Source organism: Gymnoscopelus braueri, assembly GCF_963280865.1.
Source record: "Gymnoscopelus braueri genome assembly, chromosome: 16".
Taxonomy (NCBI): Eukaryota; Metazoa; Chordata; class Actinopteri; order Myctophiformes; family Myctophidae; genus Gymnoscopelus; species Gymnoscopelus braueri.
Window position 1 is genome coordinate 30395092 of NC_137616.1, and position 13169 is coordinate 30408260.

General features: G+C 40.4%; 1 protein-coding gene across 1 annotated transcript; it reads left to right on the top strand.

Moving 5' to 3' along the window:
- The first annotated feature begins 1997 nt into the window (after positions 1 to 1997).
- On the top strand, positions 1998 to 11023 carry LOC308103337 (serine/threonine-protein kinase pdik1l-B). The gene is made up of 4 exons (XM_080453260.1): positions 1998 to 2103; positions 4009 to 4813; positions 5244 to 5469; positions 10464 to 11023. The coding sequence occupies exons 2-4, from the start codon at positions 4082 to 4084 to the stop codon at positions 10700 to 10702; spliced, it is 1197 nt and encodes a 398-aa protein (XP_080309386.1). The 5' UTR covers positions 1998 to 2103; positions 4009 to 4081; the 3' UTR covers positions 10703 to 11023.
- The last annotated feature ends 2146 nt before the right edge of the window (positions 11024 to 13169 follow it).

A 13169-nucleotide genomic window follows, 5' to 3' on the forward strand; every position in this document is an offset into this window, starting at 1 on the left:
GTAATGGCACAGGGGACATTTGCTTCTAGATAAAAACAAGTGAGGTGTGACTGACTCCATATTTCTAGCAGCATTCATCATTGGTTAGAGAGAGAGAGAGAGAGAGAGAGAGAGAGAGAGAGAGAGAGAGAGAGAGAGAGAGAGAGAGAGAGAGAGAGAGAGAGAGAGGAGCGAGAGAGAGAGAGAGAGAGAGAGAGAGAGAGAGAGAGAGAGAGAGAGAGAGAGAGAGAGAGAGAGAGCAGCCTGGTTGGCACTATTTTATGGCAATGATGATCATGAACTTCAATATAATAGGCTAATCAGCATTCATCAATCATAGTAGCCTACTGAACAAACAAACAGAAAAAATAAGGGGGAAAAAGGCAGTCGGCAGTGGCACCTGCACACAAGCAGCCATCAATGTGTGTGTGTGTGTGTGTGTGTGTGTGTGTGTGTGTGTGTGTGTGTGTGTGTGTGTGTGAGAGCGAGAGAGAGTGAGAGTGAGAGTGAGAGAGAGAGAGAGAGAGAGAGAGAGAGAGAGAGAGAGAGAGAGAGAGAGAGAGAGAGGCAGTGGTGGAAAAAGTAGCCTACTCACATTCTTTACTTAAGTAAAAGTATCAATACTGCAACGTAGAAATACTCTGTTACAAGTAAATGTCTGGAATTCAAAATTTACTTGAGTAAAAGTACTAAAGTATTGGCATCAAAAATATACTTAAAGTACCAAAAGTAAAACTTTCACAAGTTTTCAAATGTACAAATGTATAAAAAATGTTTTGAAAATAGCCAATCTACAAGCTCACAATGCATTGCATCGTGACACATTGTGAGCTTGTAGATCGGCTACTTTGGCCGAAATGTAGCCTATAGTGCGGAAGTGGTTAATGTATGTTTTGTAATAATAATCAAAATCAGTTACAAACTAGCTAGGCTAACTAAAGTTTTCAAATAATTGTAGTGGAGTAAAGTATAATATTTGCCTCTGAGCTGTAGTGGAGTAGAAATAAAATGACTGGAAATTGGAAATACTCCAGTAAAGTATACCTCAAAATTGTATGTATTGTAAAAGTACAGTACTTGAGTAAATGTACTTATAGTTAGGCTACTTACTTTACATCACTGGGGTGGGAGTGTGGGGGTGCGTTTGTTGGTGGAAATTATCCTTCAATGAAACAAAGAGAAGGAAAGCAAACAGGATGTTTTGCATCATTACGCACGTCGTTAATCACAGACTGACATGCGACAGTAAATAAAACTATCTGTTAGATCGATTGCCAAAGCATTAATAAAAGCATCATCAGCTCCGCTGCCTTCTTGTTATTAATTGTCATAATGTGTTGGTGCTGGTCACGGCAAGCCTCATTTAACATTTTAATTGAGATAAAAAAGACATCTAAATCCAAGCATGTTTTGGCCTAGTTTCCTGTTGATTTAACAGATCCAGTCATATGGATTTGGGATCAGGATAATGCATTGCGTAATATGTATTCAGTGGTTCCCAAACTTTTTAGCTCGAGACCCAAAAGAGATGTTTTATATCTCCCCGGGCCCGGGACCCAAACTAGTGAAAATAGCAGATCTATACAAGGTCGCGGCATGGCTTTGTGCTGCGTTGTGAGTTGTAGAGCTGCTATTTTCACTACATAAACTTTTTTTTATTTCATGGAAATGATTTGATTTATTTTTTGAAGTGAGTTGGAATTCTGAAGTTGAGATTTATTTATATATTTTGTTACTTTTTTATAAAATCTTTTTAAAACATTTTTTTTAATGGAAGACACAAAAAAGGGGAACATTTACTCGCGGCCCATAAAAATTGGTCCGCGACCCAAAGGTGGGTCCCCGACCCCGTGTTTGGGAACCACTGGCGCAGACCTTTTTGAATGCCATTAAACCCTGCTGTACGGCCAACAGCCAATCAAAACCCTTAACCACAGCCACGGAGCCAATCAGGATGCACGTTCTCTCCGAGCGGGACGCTCCGAAAAAGACGGAAGTATCAGTAGTAACTAGGTAGAATTGTGTGTTGTTGTACACAGCGGTGCTGTCTTCTAACTTCTCCTTTTTGTCACCATTTCTTTGTTGAACTTGTTGTCCTACGGTCTTTCAACTACACCCGCACAGGTACGTTTTAAGTTTGTAATCAGATGAGAGCACCGAGCTCTAAAAAATATACTATTTTCTAATGCACAACACGACAGTAGCTACTAGTTATCCCTAGCATGGCTGACTGTCTGTCTAACCCTGTATTACATAATAACACAACACCAGCCAAAAAGCCATAGAACACTCAGTTCCTTTTCGTGGAGGGATTCGGGTTCTGCCGCACACATGACGCAACAGAACACATGTAAAACAGCCAATGTCAAATGTATGGAATATCAGCCATTCTATGGCTAGACTAGACTGACAGTAGCCCAGTGATGGGAAAAATTACTAATTTTTTTTTACTCAAGTAAAAGTATCAATACTGCAATGAAGAAATACTCTGCTACAAGTAAAAGTCTGGAATTCAGCAAAAGTGCAAAAGTATTGGTATCAAGTAGAAAGTACTCATTACGCAGAATATCCCATTTCACAAGTTTTCAAATGTATACATTAAAATGACAAAAAATCTTTTGAAAATAGCAGATCTACAAGCTCGCATCGCGACTCATTGTGAACTTGTAGATCGGCTATTTTCAAATGGCCAAAAGGCTGAAGTGGTTATTAATGTATGTTTTATAATAATCAAAATCTACAAAGTAGTAAATAATGTTTTCAAATCATTGTAGTGGAGCAAAAGTACAATATTTGCCTCTGAGATGTAGTGGCGTAGAAGTAAAAGTACAGAAAACTGGAAATACAACAATAAAGTATATACTTAAGTAGAATAAGTACAGTAGTACTTGAGTAAATGTTCTTAGTTACTTTACACCATTGAGTATTCCGTAACACAACACCAGCCATAGAACACTCAGTTCCTTTTCGTGGAGGGATTCTGGTTCTGCCGCACTGAACAACACATGTAAACGGCCAATGTCAAGTGTATGGAATATATCAGCCATTCTATGGCTAGACTGACAGTAGCCTACAACAACGTGAGCTGTTACTTGTTCAAATCTGATATGTTTTGCTTGCTAAATCCCAACTCAATTTACAAGTAACTTAAATGTGGGTTTATGAGCGAGTAGCCATGCATCGTTAAAGGTTTAATGACATTCACTTTTACACCACATTCGAAGTCTTTGTCCTGGTCCTTCAAAAGTGTACAAAAAGTTTTAAGTGAAAATTCCATTCCAGGGATCCATGGCAGGTGTTTTTCTCTCACATTTCTAAAGCCTTTTCAACTGCAATGAAAAAAGAAATCTTTGCCTGCGGGTGTCGCTGGTGAGGGATTTTGCCTGTCAATCATCGCCTCTGCTCCGCCCCCCCCCAAAGGAAAGGATAGGGGAGGGGAGGGGCGAGGAGGAGAGTGGGCGGGATTAATCGACTGTGACCTCACTGTCGAAGGGCCAAGCTCAGATTACTTTTCAGCCTAATTATTCAGAAAACCCCAGACCACAGAAAATCCACTGAATGTTCTAAGTTCAGGTTTTTTGGGTGTAATTGAGGTCATAAAACCCCAAATAAAACATTGAAAATAAAAAAAGTGAAAATGAATGTCATGATACCTTTAAGTAAAGTTGACCTTTATTTGGCTCGTGGTGCTATACTAAACGAGACCCCCCCCCCCATTGTTTTCTGTACATATACGTTTATTGTGTTATTATTATTATTATTGTGATGATGTATATTATTGTATGTCTGATGAATTGAATACACAGGACCACAATGGAAACAAGCCGTTAGGGCTTTTTGTGTTATGCTTTTAGCATTGTATAGTCTACCACTGTACTATTTGCAAACTGTTGATAAAGTATTCAATCAATCAATCAATCCGGTCGGACTCGGAATAAACATTAATTTAACTGGTTTCATAATTGTTCTTGACAATGTCCAGAGGCGTTTGGTTTTACCTGCTATTAAGAGTATTTTCTTATATTACAGCATTCACAACAAGTCCACCCTCATGTGACTCAATCTGAAACTTCAAGCTCTAGTCATATTATTTGGGGACGACATGGAGGAGCTGTACACCTTGGAGAGGGAGGTAGGAAGGGGCAGCTATGGGGTGGTCTTTGAGGGCCATGTGGCTAAAACAGGAGAGAGGTTGGCCATCAAGCGACTGCCCTGTAGCAACGCTGAGTGCATTGAACTGTACCTACAAGAGCTATGGGCCATGAGAGTGACAGCCAAGAACCACCCCAATGTCATAACTCTCCACAGCTGCCTCCTGCAGACAGGACCTAGGACCCTACAGACCCTGAGAGCAGGGAAGTTGCCTCTGGACCTTGTTGAGAGCGCGTTTAAGGGAAGTGTGGTTGGTGCTCCCCAAACCGAGGAAAATATTAACTCCCAGTCTGCCACACAGCAGCGTGCCAAATCTGCACCGTCCCGACCTAGACTTCAGGACAGGACTAACACCGGCCCTGCCAGAAGCACGGTTACTTCTTATGATGCCAAGACCCCACAAAGACCCCCACAGAGGCCCAGGAAGAGGCCAGCCCAGACGGGAGAAGAGCAGCGGGGACCCCAGCGCTGCCTGGCCCTGTGGTTGTTGATGGAGTACTGTGATGGGGGAGATCTGAACCAGTACCTGCTCTCCAGGCCTCTGGATACCGAGCAGAATCACAGCATTGTTCAACAGCTTAGCAGCGCTGTGGCCTTCCTGCATGGCCTAGGGATCAGCCACCGAGACCTGAAGCCTGACAACGTGCTGGTCTGTGTCTCACCAACAGGGCCTGTTGTCAAGGTTAGTCACTCACGAGACAGACAGCTGTGAAGTCTGTGTGGCAGTGGCAGGTCTTTATATTGGCTTGTCGCACTGTTTGTCCTATCATTCATTGCTGCTACTTTTGCTTTTCTGTTTCTGCACCATGACCTCAAGCCAAATGGTATTTGGTTCAATGTTTAGTACACTACTTGCGTATGGTGGTGAATTAACACAATATAGTTAGAATTAATTGAATTCACTGTGATGTGCACTGGGTTGGAAAATGTATGTAAGACATTGTAGCTCCAAGTTTGTTTTTCTCCAAAGCAGAATTATATCAGCTATACTAATACACTCCTTTATGCTGTGCTAAGCACGTAAAGAAATGGTTTAGACATTTGTAATCTAGCACACCATTTGAGGAATTATTCATTATAATAAAAATAAAAAATTCCATTCCATCCTATAGGTGGCTGACTTTGGTCTGAGCAAGATGAGTGAGGGTCTGGTGGAAGGCACCCAGCCCAGGCAACACTTCTCCTCTACCTGTGGCTCTGACTTTTATATGGCTCCAGAGGTGTGGGGCGGCCTGTCCTACACAGCCCAGGCTGACATCTTCTCTCTCGGTGTGATGTTTTGGGCCATCCTGGAGAGAATCACCTTCAAGGAGGAAGGCACCACACAGGAACAGCTGGGTAAGTAGGGTAGCATGATTATGCGGCCATAGCTGAGTGGTTAGTGAGCTTGGGCTGCCAGAGGCCCTGGTTGTTGCTGGTGAGATTCCAAGCCAGGCCAGGAATGTGTCGATATCGATGTGATTCGATCTTTATTTATCTTGAACAAATAATAACATGGTACTACTACAGAAAACAACATACATCATCAACACCACAATAACAGAGCACAACCATTTGTGTTCAAGAAGGGGCAGAGAGAAGCAAAAGCTCATATAACAATATATTGTAAAACCAATGTTCCAATACAAAAATTAAGTTTACACCCTAAAAATTTGTACATAAATGTAAATCAATCATAATAAAAGTAATACAAAAATACATATAAAGTAAACAATCATAGTCCATATAAAATCAACTGTACAACTGTCCATAATTTTGAATGAGTGACTGCAGCGCTTGAACTTTAATATTATTACAAACTTTAATATTTTTATCAAGATCATTCCAGAGTTGTACGTACCACATATTGAAATGAAAAATTATTTTGGTGTTGTATGAATAATTGTCTCTTTAAACTTGTGTTTGTATCTTAAATCATAATTACCATCTCTCTCCTTAAAAAGCAAGGGGGATGTGTGTCCCTGTCGATGTGTGTCCCTGACTCTTAACCCCTAATTGCTCCCAGAGCGCCGTAGAATGGCGCTCACTGCTCCTAGTAGTTATAGGATGGGTAAATGCAGAGGACAAAATTAATCTAGTGTAAATATTAGGTGACAAAAAAAAACACCCCAAGGAGTGGTAGATTATTATTATGGCTAAAATATGGTAATTATTTTGTTATGCCGTTGCTCATCTTTCATCAACACGTGTTTCCAACTGAAACAATCCATTATATAAAATGATATAAAATGATCAGCAATGAGTCATAAAATGACTCATTGCTGAATAACTATTTTACCAAGATGCCTAGAAACCAACTGATGTGTGATTTCGGGTGTTTGATTATTGTTTTGTGATCAAAGTTCTTTTTTTTTATTTTACCGTGATTGAAATCCTTTATAAAACAGGAAGGTTAGGACTTTATGTATGGACTGACTATATGTCGAGAGCTAGGTGTGAACTCAATTCACACTGTACGTAGATAAGCAACCTGAGAGATCCAGAGTGACATTCTCCTTTAAGGATTGAAAGATCTGCACCCACTACTTGTGATGACGACTCCAGAGAGACAGACATTATTAGCTGGATTCCAAATCAACAGCAGCCTCTTCACTGCCAGAACATTAATGGTTGCGGTTGAAGTGGGGTCAGACTGGCAGATGCTGGTTTATGGCACATTGCCCTCAAATGAGTTAATTGAATGCCACATATTAAAAAATGTCAGATATAATAGAATACATTTGTCACAGTTATGAGTCTAAATGGCATGGGGTTTAATATTGATTTATGAAATATGCCTATTTCTCTGGCGTCTAAACCATTTCTATGATAATATCCTATGACGCAAATTTCTTTTTGTTACGTCGGCTATTTAATCTAAATTTACCAAGAATTGTATTTGATATGATTTTCAATCTCCCACTGCCTAAATTGATGACTAAAATAGTGATGTTAATTCACGAAAGAGCTTGTCAATGGATTTGATCCGAACTAAGGGCTTGATATATTTTGTCATGCTGCGACGCGTTGTGAGCTTGTAGATCAGGTATTTTCAGTGCTGATGTAGCACTGGGCGTATGCTTTTTGGACCAATGCTGACATCAGACTGTCTTACAGTATGTCACCTCACTATTTATCTTCCACCACACAGCTACGAACTTCAATAGCACACATTTTATTGAATGATCATTCCTTTGATTTGATTTTCTATTCATTTTTGGACAGATATGTTGAAAGTAAGAATATTTTCGCTATCTCAAAGTCGGAAATGCTCACACAATTCTTTAAACTATTAAAAAAAATAACTGCAGGTTTTTTTGGGGGGCTTTTTAAAGCTAAAACTCTATATTCTATATTAGTAATCATTGCTATAGAGTGTTTGTTCAGTAACAGTCTTCCCATCTCTCCAGCCCTTTAATACATAAGAAAATGTATTTTCAGGTAGGTTACCAATTTCTTCCAATCAGGAGAGAAAACCCATTTCCCAGCTTCAATTTTATATTGTTCCAATTATGTATGTTCATCTTTTTTGTTTCATCACTCTCCTGATAAACTTGAAAATTTATTTTCTGTTTGCTAAAGTGCTGTTGAGATTGGGAGACTCCTGTTACTAAAGAAACACTCTAATAACTATTACTATCAGAATATCCACCTGTTTCCGCGGGAATTTACTGGAGCAAAAATCCTGTGTGGGAAACATCCTGCGGGGGGACCGGAAGTAGGAAATAGCGGCTCAGTGTGTTTACATTTGCCAGCAGAACGTAGCTCGTTCGCAGCTGGCGAACGGGCCTTTTGCATGTAGTTGAAGCGCAAGGGGGCGGGGGGGCGGTGCATGGGGAGAGAGTCAGCGCACTGAAGTCAAGGCACACTACAGACTACTGTGTTGTTGACAGACAACGGATGCACGCTTATTATGAGAAACAACACAAATAAAACATGGCAAAACAGTTGCGTGCATTAGTGCAAGATGAGGGTAAAGGAAACATTCAGTCTAAATGTCCAGTAATTCGCACGCGAAAAGGAAACATTAATGTCCAGTTTGCTAATCCACAACTACTGTGCCAGATAATCACCAAGAGAGTTAAAAAAGAAAAAACGTTTCAGTCATTCAGTCCGACTTCACTGTAGCCTATAGTATCCTTTTCATAAATTATATTTGTATTAGGCTGTCCTAAGAGTTTATAATATTTAGAGAAATGTAAGGTTTCAAATACAAAAGTATTGGTAGTAGTTGCTGGACATTTAGACTGAATGTTTCATTTATCCTCATCTTGCGCTAATGCACGCAACTGTTTTGCCAGGTTTTATTTGTGTTGTTTCTCATAAGCATGCATCCGTTGTCCGTCAACAACACAGTAGTCTGTGCCTTGACTTCAGTGCGCTGACTCTCTCCCCCCCCGCCCCCCGCCCCCTTGCGCTTCAACTACATGCAAAAGGCCCGTTCGCAGTACAGCTACGTTCTGCTGGCAAATGTAAACACACTGAGCCGCTATTTCCTACTTCCGGTCCCCCCGCAGGATGTTTCCCACACAGGATTTTTGCTCCAGTAAATTCCCGCGGAAACAGGTGGATAGAGTGTGCCAAAAATCCTGAAGGGGGCGTCAACAAGTGTCTTTTGGTAGCGGCGGACATCTTTGAGGGGTAAAAACCAGGTTGACTTAACATCGCCCAATGCCACGCCCAATGCCACGCCCCTGTGGTGACGACACGTTGGCACGCTCTATGGAGCTATATCACTTTCACCACCTTTAAATATAAGTAGTGTGGGGAAAAATGCTCTTAAAATAAAAACTACTTTGGCATTACCCTCATCAACCTTGAAACAAATGTTACCTTTAAGCTGAGTCAGTGAGTTGACAATAGTCTTTTGTGTACACACACACACACACACACACACACACACACACACACACACACACACACACACACACACACACACCCACCCCCACACACACACTGAAAGTTGCTTGTGGTGTATTGTGTGAAGCACTGCAACCACTGTACAGTTGACCCTTAAAGTTATATTGAAAGCCATTTTATTTGCTAATGTTAGCTCAAATAACCATTAGTACAGTACAATGTTTGTGTATTTAGAATGTGAAGATGTGTGTGTGAATGAAGCTGCTACATCAAAGGTGTGCGGTTAACCTGAAAATAATGCATAATCTCTAGCCAATGGTATAATATACAGTGTGCCAGAAATCTCGATAATACTTGTGTGAGAGTATCCTGCACGGAGACGTTGGCTGTACAGGGCACAGTGGTGAATATTTGCAGAGTGACTCAATCTTTTCTATTATATTCTCCTAATTTCCTGTCAGAATTGCCAAGTGACAAACATGTCTTAATGCGTAAGCGCAAGGTTCTGCACCATGCTGTCAGGCAATAATAGAAAGACTATAATACATGTCTGGTTTCATTCACAAAAATAGACCTGGAGGAGCCAGCACCAACTTTTATGACACGATATTAAGGTTTAGCACCTCAGAATCTCCCTTCCTTCACTGGATACACCATTAGGCAGAAAGGAAATGGGTTCAGGTGGGCCTGGAAAGGTATTGCCGATCTTGAATGGACAAATTGGGCCAACACATTTCAAAGCGGGCACCCATTAGTGTCCACTTTGTCCAGGAGAAAATGGAGAGAGGAAGTGGGATGCTTTTCATGGTCGGTTAAAGTGGCCTGTTATTTTACTTCATCTCTCAGACCTCCCTGACCACTTATTTGACCAGGCACTGGAGAAGAGGTCACACTGACTGGAGTAGTGAGACTCAGTGGGTCAAAATGCCTTTCTCTTACAGCTACTTGCTATTCCATCGTGTGTTTTGTTTGATCTACCCAACTGGAAGTCATCAATGGCCTTGTCTTGTCAAGAGCAGTTAATAAATATGAAATGAACATACCTGGTAATTTTAGGTGGGTCGAGGCAAAGGTTATTTTAAATCTTTGCCTCGATTATGATTAACGTTTATTTTGTTAAATAGTGAAAATAGCAGATCTACAAGCTCACTCACAGGTTGTAGAGTTGCGTGTGAGCTTGTAGTGAGCTTGTTTTCGCACGGCACCATTGCACAATGAAGTATAATACAGAGTGGTTAATCAAAATAATTTATTTAGTAGATAGTAGAAAAAATCTTATTAGAATTTGTTCATGTCAATTCTTTGGTATATATTCTAAATTATTCACTTAACCTACATGAGTGAGATTAAATAGGTTAAAGGTTCTAAATGTCGGTTTCGATATATTTTCGGTTAATTGCCCAGCCCTACCACTTGTCTATTTCTCTCTGTGGTCCTCTCGCTCACTCTTTTCTACTGCCCCCCCCCCCCCCCTCCATGTTTTCCCCCTTCAGGTGCCTATGCGTGCAAGGGCCGTTGGTTGATCCCCCTGGGCGAGGCGTTGTGGGAGAACCCCAACCTCCAGCTCAACATCCCTGTGAAGTTTAAGAGGGCACCCCCGCTGCCACCCCCTCCCAGCCAGGCCATGTGCAGCCTGCTGCTGGACATGCTAGCCTCTGACCCGGACGCACGACCCTCTGCCGACCAGCTGGAGGCCTGCGTCCACTCCGCCATAACGGAGGACTCCCGCTGACAGGAAACATGCAGCAGGGCTTAAAGAGTCAAAAGGACCCTAATGGCCTGTTGTTAGTCGTAGCAGCCAAAACATTGAAACATTGACCCATAGGCTCTCGTCTGTCTGCACTCGTGACCAAATGCGGTATACGGAACACAGCATTCACAGCTGTGACGGACCAACTGGTGTTTGGCAGGGCCAACCCTAAATATTTATGTTTGGTCTACTTAATACTTGAGACTCTTATAAAGAACTTTACTTAATACTTGAGAATCTTATAAAGAACTTTACTTAATACTTGAGAATCTTATAAAGAACTTTTGAGGAACAATTTAAATGGCAAGGGAGTAGCATAAATAATGATTAATGAATCTTAGTTGACCCCTGGAGTGGAAAACCAGGCTGCTTGACTATGGACCCCCTGACTACACAGTCCTGCAGTTTAGCATGTAGTGACGTTCATATACTACTCTTATGTGGAGTTCTACTGGGATCCATTGAAGTCTTATTTACTGTAAGCATCATGCTGTTTCTGGGTATAGCTTGATTTCTTTCAAGTTGAATTCAAAGAGGTTTTATGTAATAGAATATAGACAGGGGCGGCTACAAAATCATTGCTTTACGTTAAGGTATAGAATTGTGTGGGTTGCGTCTTTGAAATATTGACTGATACATTTCAGGTAGCACTATTTTTCATAGTTTGATAATGTTGTAATTTGTAGGTGCAGAGGTTTTATTTAGTTTGATTAAGAAATTCACTTGAGATTTATTTGTAAGTGTCCAAAAAGAACCAAACTACAGAGGCTTATGTTCCCAGTGGAGTGTATAGTGTACTGTATTCTCCACCAGCAAGCATATCTTGGATATATGTATGATAACGGTGGATAACAGTGATAACAATTATTTAATAATAATTGGCAAAACGCCAAGATTTTAATGGTATTATGGCATTAATATTAAAAAGTGATACCAATAAAAACTTAAAGAATACTACTAAGAATACTTAGGTTCCATTGATCCTAAGGTAGAACACAGTGAATTGATTGATCATTAAAATAAACGTGCTCTGAAAAATGCACGCGGCCCACCCACCATCTGACCACTTAAAGGGATACTTCACTTTCACATAAAAGAAACATTAAAAATATATATTAAAAAAATTAAAGAAGTTATGGCAAAATAAAGGCCCCCTCACACATTAGTAGGACACTCTAATGCGTGAGGGGGCCATGAATTTTCCATTACTTTTTTCATTTATTTTTAATATATTTTTTAAATGTTTCCCCCCGCCGAAAGTGAAGTATCCCTTTAACACGGCAGCCGCTTTCAGTATTTTCAAGTGGGCCCTGCATCCTGAGAAGGTTGAGAACCACTGCTTTATAACATTTATTGCAGTATTTCCTGTGAGGATCAAATGATTTAAAGGCAGGTGCTGAACTTCAAACTACAGAACCTAAAGACAAAATAAAAGTTCGCACACTGAAGTTCCCTTTTGCATATTTATTTTTGGTACCACCTTAGTGGGCTGAGCGACGTTTCGGGCGCACTGCTCTAATTCAGACTAAAAATAAACACTGTGGAAAAATCTTTGCACTGATTAGTCCAGCGGTTTGCGAGATTAGCCGCAAACAAAAACCAACAACACAGCAAAAACTAAATATCTTCCCCCTTATTAAATGATAAGTTATAGTTGCTGTTGTAATGTGCTGTGCGGAGTGGAGAGAACGGTAAAGGCATGGCCTGAACTATAGGCTTCAGCCACAAAGTACGCTTAGTTTTTTTTTGTAGATGTTTAAATCATACCCATTCATTTCAAATATATCAACATTGAACTAAGGTGCAGAGCTTTGGATGAAGTTTGCACTGTAATCTATTATTGCACATCCTCGCTCCTCCAAAATAATTGACCTGTATTGTATATGTATAAAGAGGGAAAGGATGAATAAAAGGTCATATTTTTTTGTTAATTGCATACCCATAGCCTTACAAGACAAAGAGAAAATAGTATTTCATCAAGTTAACCCTCTCGGTCGTATGGGAATATGCTGTATTTTCAATGCACTGCCATTTTGTCTCACTTGTTTTGTTTTCATTTTGAAGCTCATTGAGTTGTATGAAATGTGGTCAAATTAAACTTTACTTGAAAATTGCAACAAATATCACCAGCATATTTTTTTCAATGTGATAACTGAATGAATACCTACTACCAGAAACATGATACAAAAAAAAACTGTTTGCCAATACCAAATGGCAGTCAATCCAAGAGCACATGCTTTAAACAGGCAAAATAAATTGCCCCAACCAGTAAACAGCCCAGGCCGTTAAAATTGACAATCTAAACAAGCAAGCAAACGGGTCGCTTGTGGGTGCCAGTTTAACCTACAGTACCTTGCCAATGTTGTTGGGTGATAATCTACAGTAGTCATGGATTGACCAGTGTACTTGAATTTATGCTATTTGCTTTGTTTCTAACTGCTATGTCAAT